We start from the raw sequence: 26,144 nt of genomic DNA on the forward strand, positions 1-26,144 counted from the left end.
GCGGAGCGAGACGGGTAGAAAGAGGCGGAGCGAGACGGGTAGAAAGAGGCGGAGCGAGACGGGTAGAAAGAGGCGGAGCGAGACGGGTAGAAAGAGGTCGGAGCGAGACGGGTAGAATGGGGGCGGAGCGAGACGGGTAGAAGGGGGCGGAGCGAGACGGGTGCGGAGCGAGACGGGTTGAGGGGGCGGAGCGAGACGGGTTTAGGGGGCGGAGCGAGACTGGTAGAAGGGGGCGGAGCGAGACGGGGGCGGGTAGAACGGCTACACAGTAGATAGATATTGACCCAGCCATAGAGAGGTTCATTGGGGGGAAAAAAGAGATGAGAAATAGCTTTCTTTAAAATAGGCTAATGAGGAGAGTGATTGAAACTAATGGAAGATCTGACTGTGGTTGAGTGACATCTGTAAATAACATCTATTCTCTTCGACCTGATTCTCTCCTCAGGCATTAGTAGCCGACATCGAAAAGAACCAGACCAAACTGGACGAGTGCCAAACGCACTCAAAACAGTATTGCACCTCTGTGAAGGTAGATGACAACATCACTTTGTCATTGTAATGTAGAGATGCGTTTTTTAGATGATTTGGGAAAGTAAGCATTTCACTGTTAGTCTACACCTGTAGTTTATTGGTTGTGACAAATAAAATGTGATTTGATGTCTGTCTCAAAATATGATTATTCTTGCTATGTGTCATATATTTTAAATTGAGGTAGGCTACTGGATAGCCAATTTCCACACTAAATGTCCCATAACAATACAACAGAAAAGTCATTTTCTGCTTGATGTAAATAAGTTACACGTATCCGTGTCCTTCAGGACTACGAGCTGCAGCTGATGACATTCAGAGCGTTTGTGGAGTCGACGCAGAAGTCGACCGGGAAGAGGAGGAGGATGCACTCTTCATCAGACGCCATCACGCAGGAGGTGAGGAGAGATGGAGGGGAGCGTCACAGTGTGGCTAATGTATTTCTAGAAATATGTGTGCCAATGTCATCGTGCGAAGCCACAAGCAATGACATTTCTTTGCCATTCCAGTTCATGGACTTGCGCACGCGCTACACAGCCCTGGTTACCTTGACGACGCAGCACGTCAAGTACATCAGCGATGCACTGAGGAGGCTAGAGGAAGAAGAGGTACTGTGTGTCTCGCTCTTTTTTTCAGTTTTTCATTCGCTCTCTCTTCTGGTGTCTTCAACCTTCCTCTGTGTCTGTCAGATTTATTGTCTGTACCGCCAATCTGTGATACGATCCCTGCAGAAAGAGGTGGAGGAGGAGAGGCAGCAGAGGGTAGGCCAGGTGTCAGAGCTGCTGGGCTGGGTCAAGGGCCTCCAGGGCCGAGCAGGGGACTCCTCCGCCGAGTCATCCATCGCAGCGCAGGAGGTACAGAAATATGAAATGCATCTAGTATATTATGGAATTGAATATTGTACGCATCCACTTTTCTTTCTTATATCACACTCTCTTTAGCCGATAAAATATGTGTACCGGTTTTTACTTTTTTCAAATGTTCATTTGTGTTGTGTTCATAGGCCGTGAGTGAGCAGTTAGCGGCTAAGAAGGAGGAGGTGGCTAAGGTTATCAGGAACACCCAAGTCTTCCTGATGTCGAAACAGGCCAGCAAGTCAGTTCACATTTCTCTTACACACATTAATACCACTGTATAAACACACATACTGTATAGGGCACTCAGTAACATCTCACCTATATCCACACACCACACCACACACACACACAAGTTCAAACTGACAGAAACGTTTGTCCTCTAGGTTGTCCCCAGAGGAACGTGCCCAGGTAACATCCCAGCTGGACGAGCTGACTGCCACCTACAGCCAGCTGTGTGACAGTTCCACCGCCCAACTGCAACAGCTGGTGCAACAGCAAGCCAAAGAGGAGCAGAGAAAGGTAGAGTGGAGGGAGGGAAGGAGGGAGGGTGACTGGGGAAGGGAGTAGAGCGGTTGCGGCTCAAGCCGTAAACTCACTAGCGGAGTTGCCAATGCGAGCTTACGACATTGCTGTTCAAGTGTGTTGCTCACTGACAATGTCTGTCTGCCTATTGTGAATTTTGAGGGTCTGAAATGGAATATGCTCACGAGCTGAGCGCGTTTGTGTGTGAGCGAGAGTGTGTCGCATGCTGTGTGTTGCCCGTCACCACGTGTGCATTTTTTGACACCCATCATCGCCCATACTGAATGTTGTTACCTCATAGACTCGGTTTGGTTTAACAGCCATTTCGTGTGTAATTGCATGGTGAGCCACCCTCACTTGCACCAGCAACCTGCTTGCAGCCGTGTCACCCATCATCGTCATCGTCATCAAACACATCTGCTTAAAGACTAATCTATGGCCCCCAATTGGCGTAGTAGTCGGTGAGCCGAAGAAGTCATGCTACCATTTAGCTATAGTAGCTTTTTGATAGGAGGTGCGCCCTCAGCCTGCCTTCATAGTCACCCTCGTTAGAGCACATTCACAGTCACCCCTCCCTCCGTATGCTCCACATCACTTCGGAGCAGTCATTAGTAGTCAGTAGGTGTTACACTAAATTACAATGGTTGTTTACTGTCCCCGCACGTTAGGTAGACTACCTTTTTAATGTTTCAGCCATAAACCTTCAGAAGCAGATACATCCTCTCCATAAACACGTGCACATACTCGTTCACATAGTCAAAGTCCAACCACACTGTCATGTCCCCCCCCACCACCACCACCATATACATGAGTCCAAATGTGATGGTATGCGTGTGTGAGCCAGTACCGGGGATGTACCGAGAGTATCAGGGTTATATTGTATGAGAGTGAGTGTGTTGGTGTGTGGCCGTAAATCTCCACCCACGAGTGTGTTTTCAACGAATGGTTGTGGTTTTCTGGGTAGTTCTTTACTCTCAAGAAAAAATGTACACGCGTTGCATCAAATCACTTGCCAGCGAAGAGTGTCTAACTGCCAGTGTCGGCTTAGTGTGAGCGCCAGAGGCCAGCTACGCAAACCCCCACTTCACCATTTGAGCATGATGTGTCCAGATCACAGTGTGTGTGTGTATGTGTTTGTGCCGTCTAATGCATTAATGTGTGAAATAATCAGCATTTTGCTTCAAAATCACTAACAGCTGCCAGAAGAGAATCAAGGACATCCATCTCTCAGCAAAGGATAAGAGGGACTGTAGTTAAGGGACTGTGGTTAAGGGACTGTAGTTAAGGGACTGTATCCTATTATCTATATTTAAGTTGAGCTAGTCTATGTCATCTGGTACTTAGCCAGTGAGCAAAGAATCGGTGAGAAGTCCATTGTGGAGTCAATTTAGGTTAGATTTGAGCGAGGACATTTGGAACGAGCCAATGAACCGCAGTCAGAAGTAACTAATGCCTCTCAGCCATAGCTAGTGAATGGTCCAAACTCCTATGGAGTATATTGTAATGGCGAGTCAGTCAGGTGAGTCAGGGCCATCACAGGCAGTGCCTCGGGTAGAACTGAGTGTGGCATGCAGAATCCTAATACCGAGCTTCTCACCTGTCGCTCCTCAATCTGCCGAGCCCTCGGGCCTGTTAATGTGTCCACCACGGGACCGGCGGCTCCGTTTCGGTAAGTCGTGCTCGCTTTCTCTCGCTTCCGATCTGACCTGCCTCCTCGAGCTAGATCTTCTTTTCTTTCATCTGTCTTTCTCTCCTTTCTTTCCTGTTTTCCTTACCTCCCTTTTTGGAGGTTGCGTAGCATATTGGTTTTCTGCATTTGTGTTCGCTATGTAGCATGCTTAGTGCTTTGTCGAACTGAGGTAAGTGTTCTTGTGCCATGACGAAAGAGAAATTATGTGGGAATATACACATTTATAAAAAATTTAAAAAAGATGCATGCTATATCATCTTGTAGCTATTGAAATATGCTTTTTGTCGCCATAATTATGTCAAAGTAATTATTATGGCTCTTGGGTGAAGGGTTATTTTTTTCTTGCTGGATACTTATGGGCTGTGGGTTCCTCAACAAAGTACTCATCAGACTGTTAAACAAAGTATGTCGGTAAAAGGAAGCTCAAATATTCACTTTATTTGTTTCTCTATCTTCAGAGCCAATCTGCCATTGGCGGAGTTATTGACCTGGGCAACATGGAAACCGTCCCAGTCTTCCAAGCTGCACAGCGTGGCCTCATAGACCTGGACACCTGCCATGTCTTGTTGGAGGCCCAGCTCACCGTGGGCGGGTTGTTTCAGGCTGACTCCCCTGTGAGCCTATCACTGGAAGAGGGCCTCAACTGTGGCCTGATTGATAGTCGCATCAGCCAATCCCTATCAGAGCTGGAGAGTGCCTTGCATCTTGTCGACCAGACAGAACAATTGGAGGGCCAGCTCCTCCCAGTGGCTGCAGCCATGGAGGCGGGCCTTATCAAAGAGGAGGTGGGGCTGCGTATCCTGGAGCTGCAGATAAACACAGGAGGCCTGAGGGATTTAGGAGAAGGTAGACTAACCTTGAATAGTGCTGGAGAGATGGGCCTGCTGACCCCAAGGGTCTACACCAAGCTCGGGTCACGGGTCAATCGGCGGGAGCTTATTGACCCCAACACAGCCGATAAACTGAATCTGTCTGAACTGCAGCAGCGCTGCGTCCTCAGCGATGACACCGGCTTGTATCTGCTGCCAGTGAAACAGCAACCAGGAGGAACAGTCTGTCTCCGATCTGGCAGGAAGGTCGGGATCTTCCGTGCCGTCCAAGAGGGACTGATTGACAGGCAAGTAGCAGTGAGATTACTGGAGACCCAGCTGTTTGCTGGTGGCATCTCTGACCCCCGTTCTGGGCATCTTCTGACTGTGAACGATGCTGTGCGTCACAATCTGATGGACCAGGATCTGGCCTGTGCCATGCTGACCCGCCAGCTGCAGAGTGGTGGGATACTAGACCCTGTAACTGGGGATCGCCTAGGGGTGGAGGAAGCCATCCAGACGGACCTGCTCTCACCTCATTTGGCCCTTCTGGTGCTCGAGTCCCTCTGGGCTTTTATAGGGATGCTCTGGCCTGAGTCAGGGGAGCTGCTGCCCATTGCAGAGGCTCTACAACAAGGGGTAATCTCGGGAGAACTAGCTTGGAACATCCTGAGACAACGCCATGCGATAGGCGCCCTCTACCTTCCGGAAACCCCCAAGGTTGTGTCCCTGAATCAGGCTAAGGAGGTCCTTGAACCCAAAGTGGCTGAGATTCTGAAGGAGATTCAGATCCCAGATGTGCTACACAATATGAACCAGTCAGGTTCCCCAAAACTGAATCGCCTACTCTGGGGCTCTACTGGCACATCCCATCCTCCGTCCTCTTCCCCAGGGCTCAACTGTGACCCCTCATTCCTGGAGAAAATGGCCCCTGAGGAGCAGGCACATCACCGCCTGCTTTTCCATGTAATGACCCACAGCTATGTGGATGCCCATTCTGGCCAGCGCTTAGTGCTGCTCGAGCCTGAGCTGGTGGAACTTGTCAAGGCTGCTGCTGGTCTGATCAATGTGGATCCTATACCTGGAGTGGTTGAGGAAGGGTTGAGTTTGACTACAGAAAGACAGGAGTGTATGGAAGTGGCGCCAGATGTATGTTTGCCGGATACTCCGCAGACAAGGGAAGTTGGAAAGGTCCAAGAAAAGAGTGCAATATTCAGCTTGCCTGAAAAATATACTTATCCCAGAAAGATGGTAGAAGAAGCTGATAATCAAGGATGGGATGGTACACCTGACACATTGCAGGCTAATCAAACTGGAATAAAGGAGATGGGACAGGTAGACCTTGACTCAACCATGAGAATAAGTGAGGAGGTAGATGGAGGTGTACATAGAGAAGTAAAAGGCGAAAAGGATGAAATGGTTAGTTTTGAAAGTGCCCCGCCCTCAGCTGGACTACTGGAAACGCAAATGACAGACTCGTATGAAGATGGGCTGGTAGCGATGGAATCAGAGGGCGCAAGAGTGAGTGGTCACAGGAAGGCGAAGGAGGAGGACTCACTCGTGGAAGATGTTGACAGTCCACTTGTGGAAACCTTAGAAATGTACTCGACACCGGTAAAGCCAGAGACTTTGATGCCAACCCAATATTTCAAAGAACCTGATATCTCCCCATCAGAGGCAGATGAAAAGGAGAGTGTGCCTGTGAGTGTTGAAGTTAAGTATGCTCTGAAGGATACTCAGAGGGTCACAGAGAAGACCCTACCCCAGGTTATGGGATTAGAGGTAGCAGTGGTGAAGACTGAGGAGGATGTTGAGCTGGAAAGGTTGGCCTCGGAGCTTCAGCAAGGGGGTCTACTGACTGAAGGAGGGCAGCGGCTTCTCCCAGATGAAGCCGTGGCTCAGGGGGTCCTCCCTGGACACACTGCAGTCAAGCTGATGGCCAAGGCAGGACTTTTCGGAGGTTTCCTGGATGTCAGCGCGTGCGAATCCCTGAGCATGGAGGATGTGATGCAGGAGGGTCTGCTTGACGAAGACCTGATGTGGCGTGTGTTGAAATCAGAGAAGACCCTGGCAGGGGTAGTGGATGTCGAGAAGGGGAAGATTTGTTCCCTGAAGGATGCTGCTCAGGCAGGCCTGATAGACTCCAACACAGCTGCTCGGCTCCTGGAGGCCCAGGTGGCCTCAGGGGGAGTGGTTGACCTGCGAAGAGACAAAAAAGTGTCTGTTACACTGGCAGCCAACCTTGGGCTGATAGAGGAGGACCAAAGAGAGAAGCTATTTGCATTGGAGAAGTCATGCCGTGGAAAAGGCTCAGACCCAGATGCATCGCTCACCAAAGCAACATTGCAGCTGCAAATGAATGGGGTTGTAGATCCCAAGACGAAGTCACCTGTTCCCCTAAAGCAGGCCCTTGAAAGAGGTTTGCTTGGGCAGGAGGAAGTATATCAAGCCTTGTCCCAACAAGTGGCGGAGGGTGGCATCGTGCACCACAACTCTGGAGTTAGACTGTCAATTTCTGATGCTTTGCAGCGAGGTCTGGTAGACTGTGCCATATCCCCAAAACTGTGGGAGTTAGAGCGGGCATGTCAGGGGGAGGTAGCCCTCTCTTCAAACCCAGATGCTGCCCTCCTCCAGGCATCCACAGGTGCCATTTTGGACCCCGATTTAAAGTGTAGACTTACATTGACAGAGGCTGTCTCTGATGGTCTGCTAAATGAGAGCATTGCCAAGAAAGCAATGGTTTCTCCAGGTGTAACACAAGGTTTGTTGGATCCACAAAGTGCCCAAATTGTGCCTTACTCAGACCTTGTAAACCAAGGCAAGATTGACATTAAGAGTGGAAAGCGCTTCTTGGAAGTGAAGCCTTTCAAGGGAATCCAGGATAAGCAAACAGGTGAAATCCTGAACCTAGCTAAAGCAATTGCATCTCAACAAGTTGATCCAGTCCCAGCACTCAGAATGTTGCAAAGCCAGGCAGACACTGGAGGGATTATTGATATTTCCAATGGAGCTAGGATCCCTCTACCTAAAGCCTCTAAGAAAGGGCTGGTGGGAGAACATATGGCCAGGCTCATTGCCACCAACCAGGTTCTGAAAGGGGGCTTACTTGACCCTTCCACTGGGCAGAGAGTCTCAAGCCTGAAGAAAGCTGTCAAAGATGGACTTATATCCAGGGAAATGGCTGCAGAGCTCCAGGCCAACTTGGGCTCCACGGAAGTAGAACGTGACGATGAGGATAGTTCAACACCCGTTGCCTCTTCAAGTGGGACCTATAGTCCTGCAGACACATTATCAATATCCAGTCCAGACAGCCAAGCCAGACAGCCAAACCGAACCAAACCAATAATTATCGAAACCTCTGAAGTGATTTCTCCAACCCCACATCCAGAAGAGTCGGAAAAAAGGTATAACCTTTTGATGATCGCGGAGGACATTGCGAAGACTCTAGAAGCTGAAACATTCACGCAGTCAGGAGCTATGCAACACCATGGCTCTGTTCACATTGAAGACGAGATGGAACAGGCCTCAATAGCCAGGAAGTCATCGGAAATTGAGTCAAACCAGTCAATCAATTTGTTGGCTCAGTTTACAAACAATGCAGAGAAAAGGCTTCAGGAGGCCCTTCGGGAGATGGAGACGCCGCAAGATGTTACTGTTGGAACACCAGAAAAAGATAACAAAAATGTGTCTAGATCAGTGGGTGAAAGAAGTTCAATCATGTTGCAGGGGCAGTCTGCTTTGGGCAAAGAACCACGGATGGATTCGACAGTGGCCATTGGCAGAGAAGGTAGAGATCAAGAGGGCAGCATAGACATGTCTACCCTAGTTGAGAGAGATGAAGGGAAGACACATGTGGTAGAAGACAGTACTGAGAGAGTGGTGGAGCAAGGTAGAATGGAGGTTGAGCAGGATACAAAGATTGAGGCCAGAGAGCGTGATGATCTTGGACATGCGTCAGCCAATTCTAAGGAGGCCGAAGGTAAGAGCAAAAAGAAGAGGAAGAATAAGAAGAAAGGAAAAGGAAAGGAGGTCGATACTGAGCAAAGACCCTCAGAAAAAGCTGATATACAGAAAACAGAAAACAAAGACCAGAATGCACATTCAGAGGGTAAAGGTCATAATTGTAAGGATACGGGTGCTGAGTCCACTGGAGGTTATGTTACCCTACAGGAGAAAGAGGAGTCACCTGTGCAAGATGTTCAATCTGCACTCAAAGGTGCTAAGGTACAGACTGTTGAGAGGTTTGGCGATCCAAAGGGTATTGGCAAAGTAAGGGAAGGTTCTACAGTTCCACCAGGAGCCATAGAAGATGCTCCCGAGGTAGAGAGAGAGGGTACGGAGAACAAGGTCTTCTTGGTTCAAAGACGGGTAGAGAAGAACAAAACATCCAAGATATCTAAAGCATCAGAGAAGGTTGAACCTGTGACAGAAGAGATACCATCCATCCGCGATCAAGCCGATTCTGAAGTGGCACTAACGAAGGCTGTTCTCGAAAGCTTAGACAAAAAGTCTAAGATACCCATAGGAGCAGAAAAGTTTGAACCAGCGACAGAGGAGAGCTCATCCGTCCACAAGGATAAGCAAAAGTGGGAGGTGGGGCAGATTGTGGAAAAGAGTGATCCAGATGGGGTGGAGACAGTTTCTCAACAGACTGGACAGCAGGAGCATAAGGATAGGAAAGAGGTGGAATTCACTCTAAAAACCACCCCAGTAGCCAAAGATAAAGAGACACTTTTACTGAAGGCAAAAGAGAGTATTCTGAGGAAGGTGTTGGGACGTGGTGTTAGTGAGAAGCAAGCTGCAGAGGAGCTAGTGGCACTGCGTCAGGTAGTGGGGAAGAGAGAGAGTTTGGTGACGTCCGAAGAGGAAGTTAAGACTGTGGGGAGTCCTGAGGTTTCACCAGAAGAGAGGGAGGGCAAGGAAATTGACAAGAAGGGAGAAGGAGAAAGAGAGAAAGTTGCGCCTGACCATTCTACAGTAACTGTAGCAGCAGAGGAAGTGAAGAAGGCTTTAGAAGTAGAGAAAGAGGAGAACGTTCGATCAGACCAGTCTAAAAGGGAAGAGGAAAGGGAGAAGGTTGTGTTAGACCAGATTGAAGAAGGAAAGGAGGAGGATACATCTCTAACAGACCAGCTTAAAGAGACCAAGTCGGGAAAGAAAAATAAAAAGAACAAAAAGTCTAAGATGGTAGAAAAAGTTGAACCTGCGACAGAGGAGAAGCCATCCATCCACATTAGAGCAGATTCGACACCGGCTGATGTTGACAGCTCAGTCTCTGCGGATGAGCGGAAGACTGAGAAGCAGCAAGACGGTCAATCAGACAGTGATGTAACAAGGGTGGCAAGTGGTGACGAGATGAACAAAATGGCTGCCTTTACTAAGAGTCCTAGTGGAGTTGACGCCAATCAACAAAGATCAACCCACACCACTGCACCATACCAAGTCCATGTACATCTGGAGGAGAAAACTGAGGAGGACATTTCTTTGGGGAGAGAAACTGATCCGCATTGCAAAGAAATTGAACAATTTAGGATTGGTACACCTGAGAAAGATGTCCACCCAGACGGCCATTGTGTTATTGACATTGTGGATGCCTCTCCTGTAGCCCTTGTATCCATGTCGGGCGCCCATCTGGTCAAGGCCTCTGTGGCACCTGCTACCAAGCCGGCTAAAACCACTGGCAAAATGAAGAAGAAGAAGAAGAAACAACAGAAGGAGCAGAAACTCGACAGTACCACTGAAACAGAATCTAAAGAGGAAAAGTACCTTGAGTCCTCAGAATCAGGACGGTCCTGGTCTGTTGAGACCCCACAGTCTGATGAGATTGTTGAATCTGATACAACAGAAGTACCTGATTCTGATACAACTGACAGCTGGAAGGAGGATGGAGAAATCCAAGCATTGGAGATAACGAAAGAGAAAAGCCCAGCTAAGAAGGGAAAGGTAAGCAATCTATACATTTAGTAGGTGAAATGCAAATTGTCTCTACTTGTTCATACATTATCTGTAATGTGTAACCCAATAATAAGCTGTCAAATGTCAATTTTTCTGTTTATTGGAAAAATGCCATTCAGACTGATGCTCATGTGACATTCCCTTTCCATTAGTCCTCGTTGCTCCGCCAGGAATGCCTGGAACGTGACCAGCAAATTGTGGCTCTGCTCTCTATGGTGAGACACATCGAGGTTCGCGTCAAGCAGCAGCAGCAACAGTCTATTGGTCGCAGCCTCATTGCTCTTGATGACATCATCAGACAAACAGATGTAAGATATTTGATACCTGTTGAAAATGAATGATCTAGGATGTTACCACAATTGAAATCTTAGGTTTCAAACTTGACAAAACGTTCTATTATCTCAGACCTTGGATCTAGAACTTCGGGATTTAGAACCCCAGGTCAACAAGGCAGTGGATGCTGCTGGGCAGCTGCTGGAGCCCCGCCCACAGGAAGTCCCACCTCAGCTCCTATTGGCCTTGGAGAAGGATGGCCGAAGCTTAGCTCGAGGTTACAATGCTGCCAGAGGGGTCTCTGAAAACATCCTGCAGGGGCTGCACGCACACAGAGACGCATATACGGTAATGGTACATAGAATAGTACAGTGCCCTCAAACTCAACTCTGGACCTCAAAGCTAGTTCCACTGCATTTTTACATTGTTCCCCTCTAATCAAGGTTTTATTTAGACCTGGGACACCAGGTGTGTGCAATTAATTATCAGGTAGAACAGAAAACCAGCAGGTTCCGGACCTCTTAGGGTAAGAGTTGAATACCCCTGGTATAGTAGATTGATATATGAAACCTGTGTGTTTTTGGTGTTTAAATCAATTATTGTCACCCTTTGCTAATCAGTGCGGTTTGTTTCTCTCTCTCAGGAGGCATTGACTGGAGAACAGAAGTCACTTGGAGGGCGAGTCGAGGATATTCTTTCCTGGCTGAAGGAGACTGAGGCACAAATGACAGGAATGGATGGACAAACCCAGGGCGAGACTCCTGCTCAGCTCACACAACGGCTCCAGCTGTGCAAGGTTAGCACACTCACCCCATGCTTCAAGTTTTATATTGTACCCTCTTCTTGTGCACTTTCAAGTGTCCAATTACTGACCTTTGTTCGGATTCAGCCTACACTTTGCGTTAAGTCCAGCTGTTCCTCAGTTCATTCTCTACCTTCTTCTTTCTCCGTCAGGAGTTGCAGTCGTCTCTCTCGGCCCGCTCCAATGACGTCAACACGGTGGCCTTTGACATCCAGGTGTTCATCTCGGAGCGGGCTCAGGACCTGGCCCCCGAACAGAGCAGGCACCTCCTGGGGCAGCTACAACAGCTCCAGAGGGGCTTCCACCAAGCGGCTGGCCAAGCCCACGCCAAGGCCGACGCCCTCGCCGCCCAGAGAGAGATGGAGGAGGAGAGGCAGCGCAGGCGCAAAGAAAAAGAAGAAGAGGAGAAGGAGAGAGAAAGGGCGAGAGAGAGAGAGGTTGGCAAACCGCTGGCTATGTTGCACAGTCCCATTGGAGTGGTGGAATGCACGTTTAAAATACTTTCAATCATCAGTAATAGCATACTTTACCATATGACTTTTGTGGTCATGCTATCTATCACTAAATTCTCACTTTTATCACATTTTTTTTGTAACTGGCAAACCCAAAATACATATTATTAATAATATCCGTCAAGGCAAATATTCTGTACTAACTTCAAAAGTAATTGTCTTGTTTACCATATCTGCAAGCTCACTATCACAACCACCCATACGTCTAAATGGGGTTTGTCATTTACACCAGTATGGTGACTGATGTTACGACTCGCACCACAACAGGCTTCTATGCCAAACGTGTTTTGTCCTCTGCATGTGTCCCTGTATAACACCGGTGTGAATTAACATGTCTGCCTTGCTCTTCCAGATTGCCACAGAAGGAAATGCGCTTGCGCCTCGACGGAGAAGGCTAGAGAGATTTCAGTCAGAGAAGCCTTGCTGTGGCTTGAGCGCGTTCCTTTTTTCCTCTCCCCCTTGTTGTACGATACTGGGAGAAAGGAACAAATAGCATACCAGGACACCATTTGTTTGATTGTCTTTGTGTATCGTTGTTTTGGCTTGACTGACCTGTTGATGATGCTGCTGTTTCTATATCTGAATCTGTCTGTCTGTGTGTGAATCTGGACACATCCTGCTCAAAGTCTGGCAAAGTCTGGCTCAGATGACATGAAACGGGTTTAGAAACAAGGAAGTGTGACTGGCTGGTGAAGAGAAGTGTAACAAAAATAAAAAAAGATCTGGTTTTCGTGTGCTTCTGCTTAGCTGAGTGGAAAATGACATTAGGGGTCTGATTCATTGTTATGGACTGGCCACTGTTTATTAGCAAAAACGGGCAATATTACTTTTCTCACACTTTCTTTTTGCTTGCATTTCTCCTTTTCCCTCCATCCATCTCTCTTTCGACCTTCATATGTGGCTCTCAGGTGGTGCAGCAGCAGAAGGCAGAATGCTCACAGAAATTGGAAGGCCTTACGATGTGGTTGGCTGGAGCGGCCAGCATGCTGGCCAATCAAAGAGCGGGAGCCGAGTCAGGTGACGTGAATGTGCTGCAGCAGAAACAGAGAGAGTTAAAGGTGAGAAACTCCGATTTTCACCTCCATGTCTCAAGTAAGGAGAGAACCCACATGTTGTTTAGTTGCTCCCGGACCTCTAATGTAGCCAGGTTTCAACCATGCTAGGTCTCTGAGGATCCACAGTTATAGGAACTAGACAACATTAAAACTGTCGGAGCGTCTGTAACCCCTCTATATCTGACCATCTCTCTCTCTCTCCCCCAGGACGTACAGAAGGACTTGCTGACCAGAGGCGAGGGCGTAGCGGAGACCATCCGCTCGGTGGAGGAGTTCCTGGCGGAGCACGGTGACAGCCTGAGTCCAGAGGAGAAGGCCAACCTCCAGGGGGCACTGTCCCGTATGAAGGAGCAGTACAGTGCACTGACCGACACGGCCCAGTCCTCCCTGGTCCAGCTGGACACGGCCATCAGCACCACCGTCCAACAGAACACACAGAGGGTAAGGGTTTCTGCGATTTGTTTAATTTCTATCTTTATGGATACTGTTTTGATTGCTGAGAAAATGCTATGGAAATGGCTACAGTGTGGCAATTAACCCAGAGGAAAAGCTCTTCCCTTTGTGTTTCTGTGTCAATTGTGGTGAAGGGCCTTTCATTCACTGACTGCATTTTCATTGGTAGAAATATACACTCGCCCTGATCTGTGCTGTTTTGGTCTTGTTCTAATATTTCCCCTGTGTTTTCTTCCCCTATAGGCGAAGGCAGTAGAGGAGCTGCAGGAGACTCGGGGCCAGATCGACTCCCTGCTAGAGGAGCTCTCCTCACTCAACCAGCCTGGGATGACCGTTACTGACCACCTCTCCTCATCCTCCTCCACATCGCCAGAGGGAGGTCTCCAATCACACAGCGACATGCTCCAGGTTAGACATTCTCCTTGTTTATTTATGAAAGTCATTTTGTTCTTGTTGTTGTGGTATACAGTTAAATGTGTTTGGAATGAAACATACTACTGCAGAAAAGGCTTCTAAAAGTGCCTTTTTAGGTGCTTGGCACAGGTTATTGAATGGTAGTCAGCGTGCTTCCCAATAAACGAAGGTAGCTTCCTCTCCTAATATCCTTTCCAGTTAAGGCAGGGTCTGCACAAGGTGCTTGAGGTGCTTAGAGTATCTGAAATTCAAGTACTGGAATACCTTGACATTTTCTCAGATTGGTACTTGAAAAGTACTTTAAGTTAAACAAGAGGAGAACTGATATTGATCAAATATATTTATGAGAAATATTAGAAAGAAGTATTGGCAAATGAATTTCCTCATATATTTTGCACAGTGGTTGTCAGGCGAGCTCGCTCATTCCACCCACACTGCCACTCAGCCAGGCAGGTACAGAACTGATTAGACACCGCCAAACATCACATCGATGGTTAAAATGCTGGGCAAATGTAGATTCAATCCTGCCTTTTTTTTAATTATTTTTTTATTTAACCATATAGGCCAGTTGAGAACAAGTTCTCATTTACAACTGTGACCTGGCCAAGATAAAGCAAAGCAGTGTGACAAAAACAACAACAGAGTTACACATAAACAAACGTACAGTCAATGACACAATAGAAAAATCTATGTACAGTGTGAACAAATGTAGTAAGGTTAGGGAGGTACGGCAATAAATAGGCCACAGAGGTTAAATAATAACAATTTAGCATTAACACTGGAGTGATAGATGTGCAGATGATGATGTGCAAGTACAGATACTGGGGTGCAGAAGAGCAAGAGGTTAAGTAATAATACGGGGATGAGCTAGTTGGGTGTGCCATTTACAGATGGGCTATGTACAGGTACAGTGATCGGTAAGCTGCTCTGACAGCTGATGCTTAAAGTTAGAAAGGGATCTCCCTAAGTCTCCAGCTTCAGTGATTTTTGCAATTCGTTCCAATCATTGGCAGCAGATAACTGGAAGGAAAGGCGGCCAAAGCAGGTGTTGGCTTTGGGGATGACCAGTGAAATTTACCTGCTGGAGCGCGTGTGCACATGGAACATTTCTGTGATATTTTATTTTGGCTAATGAAACAACTTTACATGTTGCGTTTTTATATTTTTGTTTAGTGTAGTTTATCCACGTTTTTTTACCACTACGTCACTGGACCCAACCAACCCACACCATATAAGGTGCAGAAAATGCGTCACTTTGGCATTGTGAACATGGCTGTATATAGTAAATAAGTAATGAAACAAAGTATTGAGTAGAACTTGTAAAATAGTGATAAAATATATTTTTTTCTTATGAGGTTGTGGCGATATATTTCCATCTTGTGGCGACTAGAAACAATTGCATAATATTAATTATTACAAATTTGATGGTCCTTGAAAATAAATATAGTTTAGAAAAAAGTTATAGAAAAAGTACTTAAAAGTCCTTGAATTTGACTTGCCACTGTCTGTACAAAGCCTGTTAAGTCTATTGAGATGAACCCTCACTAATGCTCACTGTGACCATATACGACCTTTGAACCCTCTACAGGCGGAGCTCCAGCAGCTCCAGGCACAGCAGGCCCAACTGATGCAGGTGTCCCAGAACGCTCGCTCCCTCCTGGACCAGCCCGACTCGGCCGTGCCAGCCGAGGAGAAACGCCGTCTGCGGGACCAGCTTGACCAGCTCCAGACCCAACACCAGGAGAAGCTGCGGGCCTGCCAGGAGAGGTTGAGGCGCTCGGAGGCCCTTAAGGACGAACTGGCCAAGTTCCTCCAGGAGCACGGAGGCCTGGGGACCTGGCTGGAACAGAGTGAGGGGGAGCTGGGTTCCCTGGGGGAAGGAGAGACTGACGCACAGGGCCTGAAGGGGAGACTGGAAGAGCACAGGAAGGTATATGTTGTTATTTTGGCTTTTCCTATACTAGTGTGCGTTAGAGAAAAGCTACATTGCATAGCCATAGAGAGATGATTTACATGAGCGAGATGCAAGCATATAGGCTTACTGTAACAATAGTTCAGGGTTTATATTGGCAGTTGGTAGCAATATTCACTCCTACTGTCAGCTGTATACACACAGTCATGATACTCAAGATGCTAAGTCTACTGTTTCAAACGTTGTAACTGAACACATTCTTGACTGTATCGAACTGACCTGGAACCTGTTGTCTTCCAGCTGGCGGAGGATGTGATCTGCCACAAGGCAGACCTGCGCTTTGTGTCCATCTCTGGTCAGAAGGTGCTGGACTCTGTCCAGGGGGCTCTGGAGAAGCTAGGAGGGTCTGACCCAGCCCTGGAGGAGACCAAGCAGCTGGTCACGGGCAAGCTACAGGACGCCAACCACCGCTACACTGCGCTGCACACCAAGGTGGGTCTCATATAGAGTAGGGGGATTGTGTTCTTCATTACTACTGTGCTTTGTGTACCAATGCACAGTAGAGGTATATCCAAAAGGGACAGGATTGTGATGAAAGACGTGCCTTAGTCAGTTAAGTTAAAGGTCCCTTTGAAATATAAGCCTGGTTCATTACTTTACATATATTTTTTACATACCTAACAATCAATCGATAACCATAAGTGGGCTGTAGAGATATTGGACGTTGACCTACTTCCATAGTAGAGATGGTGACCTGTTCATCTTCATCTCCCCCTGTCTTCCCTCTCCAGTCGTCAGATCTGGGCGGGCGTCTGTCGGGTCTGTTGGAGCGCTGCCAGCAGTACCAGGACGAGGCTGTGTCGCTCCACACCTGGCTCAGCGCCCAGGAACAGAACCAGAGTATAGCCGGACCCAGCGGCGAGACGGACACACAGACACTACAGAACACACTGCGGGCCGTACAGGTGAGAGGGAGAGCATAGGAATACCGCCGGTGGATGGGGTATGGAAATAGGCTGAATGATTTAATACAGTATATACATGTGACTGAAAGCTGAGACATTATCGCCATCTCGCTCTTTATGAAGAGGGGATGGAACATTCTGTTGTTTTCTATTCCCCGCACCTCAACACCCCCCTTCTCCCTGTGTTCTGGTCAGCTGTTGCAGGATGAGCTGGCGGAGCGGTCAGTCCAGTTGGAGAAGGTGAGGAGGTCAGGCAGAGAGCTGGCCGACGCACGGGAGTCCCCCACTCTCAGAGCTGCTGAGATCACCAGCACTGCAGGTACGCCAGCTCACAACAATGTCTATTGTTCTGCCGTTCATAACCTTCCATATTGTTTTATATCTCATACACTCCCCCATATCGATGAATATCCTCCATTCCTCCATATGCTCCGAGATCATGCAGTGGCTCTCCAGTAATGACCACTTACTATCCCTAAAACCCCCGTCTCTGTCGACGTCTTTATAGCCATCCCCCGAAACACATCGTAATGGGGAAAAGTAACCACACCGACACTCTCTCCTCTCCCCCTTCCTCTCTCTGAGCCAGATGGTCTGGAGAAGAGGTTCAGCTCTCTGTCTCAGTCCGTGTTGGAGCGGGCTGAGCAGCTCCAGACGTCCGTAGCCCAGTCGGTCAGTGTCCAGGAGGGGCTGAAGGGTCTGCTAGCCTGGCTGGACGGCCTGCTGCTGACCCCCGGGCCCGTCCAACCTACCGCCCAGGCTGTCCAGGACGCCCTCACACAGAATCAGGTACCATAGTAGAAATACAGGGAGTCTACTATGGAACAGTCTGCAGCTCTGGTACTGTTTCTTTTCTACATGTATCTCCTTTGAACACTTTTTTCCCCCTTCACATCTAATACACACCTCCACTGTCCACTTTGCAGTTGTGTTACATGAGCTTCTTTTAACCCACTTCCCCTCTGCTCCAGAAACTACGCCAGGAGCTGTTATCCAGACAGGGCAGTGTGGAGGCCACCTGCGACTCTGTCTCCAAACTGCTCCAGAGCTCTGACGCCTCCACGGCCTCCGGGCTCCAGGCGTCACTAGAGAGCCTGACCCAGAGCTACGCCGCGGCACAGGCCAAGCAGGCCGAAAGGGAGTCTGAGCTCCGGGGGCTCCTGCCCAAGCTGGAGAACTATGAGAGACTGAGTGCAGACCTGCAGGGTTTCACTCAGACCTGCCTGAGAGCTCTGAGCCCTGTGGGACAGCCTGACCGCAGTGTGGAGGACTACAGACAGACCATAGAGGTGAGGGGCAGGATGATCGATATCAGTGTTCCAGAACCATAGAGGTGAGGGGCGGGATGATAGATATCAGTGTTCCAGAACCATAGAGGCGAGGGGCGGGATGATAGATATCAGTGTTCCAGAACCATAGAGGCGAGGGGCGGGATGATCGATATCAGTGTTCCAGAACCATAGAGGCGAGGGGCGGGATGATAGATATCAGTGTTCCAGAACCATAGAGGCGAGGGGCGGGATGATAGATATCAGTGTTCCAGAACCATAGAGGCGAGGGTTCCAGAACGGGATGATAGATATCAGTGTTCCAGAACCATAGAGGCGAGGGGGATGATAGATATCAGGGATGATAGATATCAGTGTTCCAGAACCATAGAGGTGAGGGGCGGGATGATGGATATCAGTGTTCCAGAACCATAGAGGTGAGGGGCGGGATGATAGATATCAGTGTTCCAGAACCATAGAGGTGAGGGGCGGGATGATAGATATCAGTGTTCCAAAACCATAGAGGTGAGGGGCGGGATGATAGATATCAGTGTTCCAGAACCATAGAGGCGAGGAGCGGGATGATAGATATCAGTGTTCCAGAACTATAGAGGCGAGGAGCGGGATGATAGATATCAGTGTTCCAGAACCATAGAGGCGAGGAGCGGGATGATAGATATCAGTGTTCCAGAACCATAGAGGTGAGGGGCGGGATGATAGATATCAGTGTTCCAGAACCATAGAGGCGAGGAGCGGGATGATAGATATCAGTGTTCCAGAACCATAGAGGTGAGGGGCGGGATGATAGATATCAGTGTTCCAGAACCATAGAGGCGAGCGGCGGGATGATAGATATCAGTGTTCCAAAACCATAGAGGTGAGGGGCGGGATGATAGATATCAGTGTTCCAGAATCATAGAGGTGAGGGGCGGGATGATAGATATCAGTGTTCCAGAACTATAGAGGCGAGGAGCGGGATGATAGATATCAGTGTTCAGTGTTCCCAGAACCATAGAGGTGTTCCAGAACCATAGAGCGGGATGATAGATATCAGTGTTCCAGAACCATAGAGGTGAGGGGCGGGATGATAGATATCAGTGTTCCAGAACCATAGAGGCGAGGAGCGGGATGATAGATATCAGTGTTCCAGAACCATAGAGGTGAGGGGCGGGATGATAGATATCAGTGTTCCAGAACCATAGAGGCGAGCGGCGGGATGATAGATATCAGTGTTCCAAAACCATAGAGGTGAGGGGCGGGATGATAGATATCAGTGTTCCAGAACCATAGAGGTGAGGGGCAGGATGATAGATATCAGTGTTCCAGAACCATAGAGGTGAGGGGCGGGATGATAGATATCAGTGTTCCAGAACCATAGAGGCGAGGAGCGGGATGATAGATATCAGTGTTCCAGAACCATAGAGGTGAGGGGCGGGATGATAGATATCAGTGTTCCAGAACCATAGAGGCGAGCGGCGGGATGATAGATATCAGTGTTCCAAAACCATAGAGGTGAGGGGCGGGATGATAGATATCAGTGTTCCAGAACCATAGAGGTGAGGGGCAGGATGATAGATATCAGTGTTCCAGAACCATAGAGGTGAGGGGCGGGATGATAGATATCAGTGTTCCAGAACCATAGAGGCGAGCGGCGGGATGATAGATATCAGTGTTCCAAAACCATAGAGGTGAGGGGCGGGATGATAGATATCAGTGTTCCAGAACCATAGAGGTGAGGGGCGGGATGATAGATATCAGTGTTCCAGAACCATAGAGGTGAGGGGCAGGATGATAGATATCAGTGTTCCAGAATCATAGAGTTGAGAAAGTAAAATATGTAGTACATTAGCCAAACACAGATATTAAACAATGATTATATAATGATGCATAGGCAGTTTAGATTGGTCTAAATTGGTCTATCTGTACAATTGAAAAGAAATTGGTATAGATCTGTATTTTTTTTAAACCTCATGAAAGATTCATTTGCAATTTGTTAACATGGAAATTATAGTTATTAATGCACAAACATATGTAAAATAACTGAAATTAGAGAAAATAATTATGATACTCACATTTTGTTATGTTACAAAGTGTGATTTAAATAGTTTAATTTTTTTTGGGGGGGGGGGGGGGGGTCATTAATTTACACAAAATACTCCTTAATGTCAAAGTAGAAGAGAGAAAATCTACAGAATACCACAATTCCAAAACATGCCTCCTGTATGCAAAAAGGCACTAGGTAATACTGCAAAAAAACATGGCAAAGGAATACACTTTTTGGAATATATGCAAACCCTTTTATGTTTAGAGCAAACACAACACATCACTGAGTAGCTGCTTCCTTCTTTTTTTCAAGCCTGTCATCTTCATGATATGGGTATGCTTGACTTCGGCAAAGACTAGAGTTTTTCAGAATAAAAAACGGTATGGAGTGAAGCACGTGCAAAATCGAGGAAAACCTGCTTTCCACCAGACACTGGGAGAGGACTTCACCTTTCAGCAGGACAATAACCTACAACACAAGGCCAAATCTACACTTGAGCTGCTTAGCAAGAAGTCAGTGAATGTTCCTGAGTTGCCAAGTTACAGTTTTGATTTCAATCTGCTTGAACATCTATGGCAAGACTTTTGAAATTGATGTCTATGTTCCCCAACACCTTGGCAGAGCTTGAAGAATTTAGAAAATAATAATGGACAAATATTGCACAATCCAATTGTGCAATGCTCTTAGAGACTTTCCCAAGAGACACAACTGTAATCGCTGCCAATAAGTGTTTTTAAAATGTATTGACTCAGGGGTGAATACTTGTCTAATCAAGATATATTAGTGTTTTTTTAAATATGAATTTATCTTTATAAAATCTTCCACTACAAGAGTATTTTGTGTAGATCATTGACAAAAAAAATGTAAATGAAATCCATTTTTATCCCACTTTGTAACACAATAAAATGTGAAGAAATTCAAGGGGGAGATACTTATGGAACCCACTGTAGATAGCAGAATTCCAGAACTATAGACATCAGTTAGACCATAGATCAGTCGGGGAGACCATAGATATTTAATGTAGGATGACAGGAGGATAGTCTTGCAGAACCATAGAAATCAGTGTCGCAGACCATAGAGGTGAGAGGATGATAGAAATGTTAAGATGTCTGTTTGAACAGAGAAGTGGAAGATGGCACAAGAGACTATGCTGTAAGAGATTTCAGGGAGGATTTGCTACCTTCAGATATCATATCTGTATCTGCCTTACTACTTACAGGGGGTGAGAGCGGAGCAGGAGCAGGAGGCAGGTCACCTGAAGTCCTTCTGCCAGCTGGGGACAGACCTGAGCCAAGCCAAGGCCCTGACCAGCACACAGACCCTACTGGACAATGTCAGAGAGGTGTCCGATGAGTTCGCCCGACTGGAATCCAACATCAATGAAAGGTATGCACTGCCTTAGAATAAACGGAGCCAAAACCATTCTAGAATCAATGCAAGGCATTGCAGTTCACTGTACAACAGCCCTGCCAAAAAATGCAAGGAACCATAACCAATAAAAAAATATATAATATTGACCCTGTGCACAATGGGTAAGCACTGCCTTAGAATAATACACAAAGCCGAGACGAATACAAAATCAAAGGGAGGTCTCTAGGTGCACCTAGGCTTGTAGTGCAGCACCAATCCCACTAGAGGGAGATGGCTAGATAAAACACAAAGACTTCTGCTTTGCTTGCACCTTGGGGATTTAGGCTGCGTATCTGTAAAGCACTTTGTGAAAGGGCTTTATATATATTCTTTGTTCGTTTGATACACTATCACATTACTGCCACCATCACAGTCTGAAATATGACACATGACATTTATCTTCACACTAATGCCTTACAAATTTATACACAGAGCAGGACAAGCCAGATTTTCACAAATCTTAATCTGACTGGACAAGCAGAAACAACCCCCCCCCCAACTCTGTGACTGGTTGGGTGGATAACTTTGAATACACTCCTAATTAGTTGATAGGCTGAGTCCTTTCTGTATGGCAGCACCAGTTGCCATGTCGCCCTGGTTTGTACCGCCAGTAGCGCCTTAGCCTGCCACAAGGAAGTCTGGCCTTATAGAAATGGAATGACTGGCAATGTCCTGTCTAGTGTTTCTATTTCTATGTCAGGGCCTCTAATGGATACCATTGGACTGTCTGTTCGTCTAGCAAAAGATCGCGAAAGCTCCCATAGCGGCTTATACATGTATAGAGGGATTAGGCCTGTGCAGGATGTCTTACCAGTAGCCCTGACCCCTTTGAAAGCTGTGTGTTGCCAACAGTGGTGTGTGTGGGTGGACAGTGTTAGCTGATGGCACAGGAGTGAATGTGGTCGGCGGCTACTAAGAATAAGCCTGGGGTTATAGTGGGCACAGTTCAGTGTCCATTTATCGGTCATACAAAAAGGGGCTCCCGCTTACGCAGACTGACCAGGAGGTAAATGACACGCTTTCAATAACCCAGGCGGTTCTAAAATGGTTGTTTCGTCTGTGTGCACTGCAGTCAGTTTTCAAAGCAGCTGCCATGGGGCAGACCAAGTACAAGGCAAGGGTATATATATATATATATATATATATATATATATATATATATATATATACGAGGGTATAATATGGACGAGATAATGGTTTGTCCTTAACTGCATCCCTCTCTTTTTGTGACATGAAGCATGTGATGGTTAATGTGTAGCGGCTGTGTGTTTCATATGGAAAGGATATTGGGATTCAAATAAAATAATCTCTTCCCCTCTTTCTTTTACTCTTTTTTCTACTTTTGTTCTCTCTTCATTTCTATTTCTCTTTTTCTCCCACTGTCTCAATTTCTATCCCTACATCTCTCTATGTTTCTCTCTTTTTTTGTTGTTGTTCAATCTTCTCTCTCTCTCTCTCTCTCTCTCTCTCTGTCTCTGTCTCTGTCTCTCTCTCTCTCTCTCTCTCTGTCTCTCTCTGTCTCTGTCTCTCTCTCTCTCTCTGTCTCTGTCTCTCTCTCTCTGTCTCTCTCTGTCTCTCTCTCTCTCTGTCTCTCTCTCGCCGTGTCTCTCTCTCGCCGTCTCCTTCCTGCTCCAGGTACAATGCCATCCAGAGTTGTGAGCAGCAGTTGGGCCAGTTCCGGTCTCTCTCTAGCTCCCTCCTCAGGTGGCTCCAGACAACACAGGAGCAGCTGCCTCTCAAAGAGCCCAACATCAACACAGAGGCCCTGCAGAGGAGAGTGCAGCAGCTCAAGGTGTGTGTGTCTGAATCACACTCCTGCAAAAAACAGTGTAATCAATCACTGAAACACAATTTACTCGTTCTAAGGTATTGCTACATTTCGAAGTGTATTGATGAATACGTTCCAAAGCATGATAGTGATTCAGAATGATATTTCCATGTGATTATTAATTGAGGAATTATGTAAGGCCATTAATAACGTTCAAACATTTCTTTACTAAGGACTTACTGAGTGACTGGGAGGCCCAAGGGGTTCGGGTTCTGGAGCTGAACAAGACTGGATCAGAACTGGAGACCCTTATCATAAACATCACAGCCCCCCAGACCAAGACAGGTAAGGGGAATGGGAAACAACTGCCTATGTGTGCGTCCACAGCTACCTGCATGTCCAAGTTCATCCAAGCTCTGTTTGTGAGTATGTTTTGTGTGTGTGTGTGTTGAGGTCTATGCTATCAGTGTGTGTAACGTGAACACGTGTTCTAGATGTAGCCCGTGTCCATGCTAAACTGGGTGTGTGAAAGCCAGAGGCTGAGAGTGTTTATATGCTTAGCAGTGTCTTCTATTGTACTGTCCATGAACGTGTGTTGGTGTCCGTTGTCTGAGTGCAGTGTGTCCCTCTCCCAGGTGTTCCCCAGGTCAATGGTGCAGGAAGCCCCAGCAGTGTCAATGGCATTCACACATGCAAAGGTGAGCTCACCCTCACTCCCTTCTCCGGAAACCAATCGTCTTTGGCCTCCTTCCTCATACGAGATGCTCTCCAGCGCTTACTACTTGTGGACGTCACAGCTTGATTTACAATCTACTTGCTCGCCCCTCCCCCAAAAAATGCTCATTATATATCTGTTTTCTGTCTGTGTGTGTCTGTCTTCTGTCTGTAAGCTTCTTGTATGTGCTACTGCAGTGTCTAACACCGTTGAAAACGTTTGTTCTCACTAATATTCTGTTGCCCTGGAAAGTTTTAACCAAATAACTTCAGTGTAAACCCTTTCAAGAGTTTTTCTTGCCACTGTCAACTCTGCTTTTACGTCTGTGAAATGGAAGACACTATACAAATCAAATTGTATTGAATATGATCGATAAATCTCTCTGTCTCTCTCTGTCTCTCTCTCTCTCTCTCTCTCTCTCTCTCTCTCTCTCTCAGACCTGACAGAGCTGCAGGTTGCGGTGGCGGAAGTGAACAGTCGTTACGAAGAGCTGGGAGAGGAACTGAAGGACCGACAGTCGCGCCAGGAGACCTCTCTGGAGCTGAGGCAGAAGGCCAGGCAGAGCACGGAGGAGCTCAGCCGCTGGCTGGGAGACCGGGAGAACAGCCTGCACCTGGGCCAGACTGCCGCCTCCCCCTCCAAACCGGAGGTGGTACGTGCCCAGGCCCAGGAGAACAAGGTAAGCGTCTGGACTCGGGTCAAACCACTGTCAAAATTGGAGTGTATTATGCCTCTGCTAGTTGGTCATTAATGCTGCATTGGAAAATCAAAGTGTGATCACCCCGTAGCTGACATAAACATATGGTACTTTCTATTGCTTACTTTGTACATGCTTATCCTTGTCTTTTTATATCCGACGTACTGATATAGCTGTTCTTCTGTACTTTAGGCCTTACTGTCGGAGCTGGCAGAGCATTCTGGGAAGGTGAAGGAGCTGAAGAGCACCCTGGAGAAGCTGATAGCAGACAACCCAGACTCCCCAGAGGCAGACACCTGGAGACAACAAATGAAGGAGATTGGTGAGTGGTACTGGAATGGATGAATAGGGTCAGACATTTTGAATAGTTATGGGGTAAGGGACACATTTTAACGTAAGGAGCCAGCAGGCCTATGTCCTTTGCATGGGCATCTACACAGGACTTGGCCCTGAATCCCCCCAAAAATAGCCATTTTGAGGTTTGACTAAGCGAGGTGCATTTCAGAGGATAAGAAAATCAACACTGGAAAGACAGGCTAATATAGTAGTTATTTGAGATGTAATGATTTGCGTCAGTAAGGGTTATTAGAGCTTTTCACAGCTTGAAAGGTAAAGACGTGATTTGGTTAAGATCAATATTAGGCAGCATGTGACTGGGATGTCGTTAACCTTCAAATACTTGATATTTTTCCCCTGACTTGATTATAGCCCTGTGATATGTAAGGTAGGAACACGACAGAGCTCCTTTCGCCACACATTTCACACAGGGCTTTATTTCAAAGCCATGTGGATCCAAGACTCACTCTCTCTGCTGGATGCCCAGTGCGTGAGTCATGAGGAAAGAAAAAAATGGCTTATTTCTCAGCGCCGTGTGTGTCAAATCAAAATGTCATTTGACACGTGTGCCGAATACAACTGGCGTCGACTCTACCGCGAAATGCTTGCTTACGAACCCTTCCCAGCGATGCATAGTTGAAAGATGATAATAATACAAATGAAATGTAACTCGAGGAGTAAAATGCACAAGAATGGAGCTATATACAGGAGGTGTGTGTGTGTGCGTGTATGACCAAGTCAAAATAATTGGTCTCCACTGTGATACAAATTGTCCTTCATACTGTTTCTATTGTGGTTTTTCAGCTTTGGGAATGTCACTCATGGAACCCATCAGGTTCACTGTTGTTATGGTCCTCCACTAGTTTGTTAGTGTCATTTTTCTTATATATGTATAAGCAATAGTTGCTATTGTTTTTCACTCCAACGTTCACTTCCTATTTACTTAAGACTCCCGCTGGGCAAAGGCCAATGAGGCGGCGGTACAGAGGCAGGTGGAACTGGAGACCTGTGCTGATAGGCTGGGCAGCTTTGCCACAGCAGCCAGTCAGTTGGGGCCGTGGCTCAAAGAGAAGGAGCTGATGATGAGTGTGCTGGGACCCCTGAGCATCGACCCCAACATGTTGAACACCCAGAATCAACAAGTGCAGGTACATGGAGG

The 26,144-nt window shown here is 47.2% G+C and overlaps 1 protein-coding gene across 1 annotated transcript in view; it reads left to right on the forward strand.

Annotated features, from left to right (window-relative positions):
- Window positions 1-26,144, forward strand: part of LOC115118813 (microtubule-actin cross-linking factor 1-like) — a 268,887-nt gene that overhangs the window by 166,612 nt on the left and 76,131 nt on the right. Inside the window, 27 exon segments of the mRNA XM_065017706.1 lie at window positions 446-529; window positions 819-926; window positions 1,038-1,136; window positions 1,260-1,382; window positions 1,532-1,623; window positions 1,769-1,904; window positions 4,056-10,349; window positions 10,514-10,669; window positions 10,767-10,982; window positions 11,278-11,430; window positions 11,589-11,873; window positions 12,857-13,006; window positions 13,211-13,444; window positions 13,700-13,864; window positions 15,459-15,800; window positions 16,083-16,274; window positions 16,574-16,747; window positions 16,943-17,066; window positions 17,337-17,536; window positions 17,719-18,036; window positions 21,279-21,445; window positions 23,105-23,261; window positions 23,471-23,582; window positions 23,873-23,935; window positions 24,390-24,631; window positions 24,842-24,971; window positions 25,934-26,133. Of these exon segments, the coding sequence (XP_064873778.1) occupies window positions 446-529; window positions 819-926; window positions 1,038-1,136; window positions 1,260-1,382; window positions 1,532-1,623; window positions 1,769-1,904; window positions 4,056-10,349; window positions 10,514-10,669; window positions 10,767-10,982; window positions 11,278-11,430; window positions 11,589-11,873; window positions 12,857-13,006; window positions 13,211-13,444; window positions 13,700-13,864; window positions 15,459-15,800; window positions 16,083-16,274; window positions 16,574-16,747; window positions 16,943-17,066; window positions 17,337-17,536; window positions 17,719-18,036; window positions 21,279-21,445; window positions 23,105-23,261; window positions 23,471-23,582; window positions 23,873-23,935; window positions 24,390-24,631; window positions 24,842-24,971; window positions 25,934-26,133 (10,716 nt within the window).

The sequence above is a fragment of the Oncorhynchus nerka genome, linkage group LG4 (genome assembly GCF_034236695.1).
Source record: "Oncorhynchus nerka isolate Pitt River linkage group LG4, Oner_Uvic_2.0, whole genome shotgun sequence".
NCBI lineage: Eukaryota > Metazoa > Chordata > Actinopteri > Salmoniformes > Salmonidae > Oncorhynchus > Oncorhynchus nerka.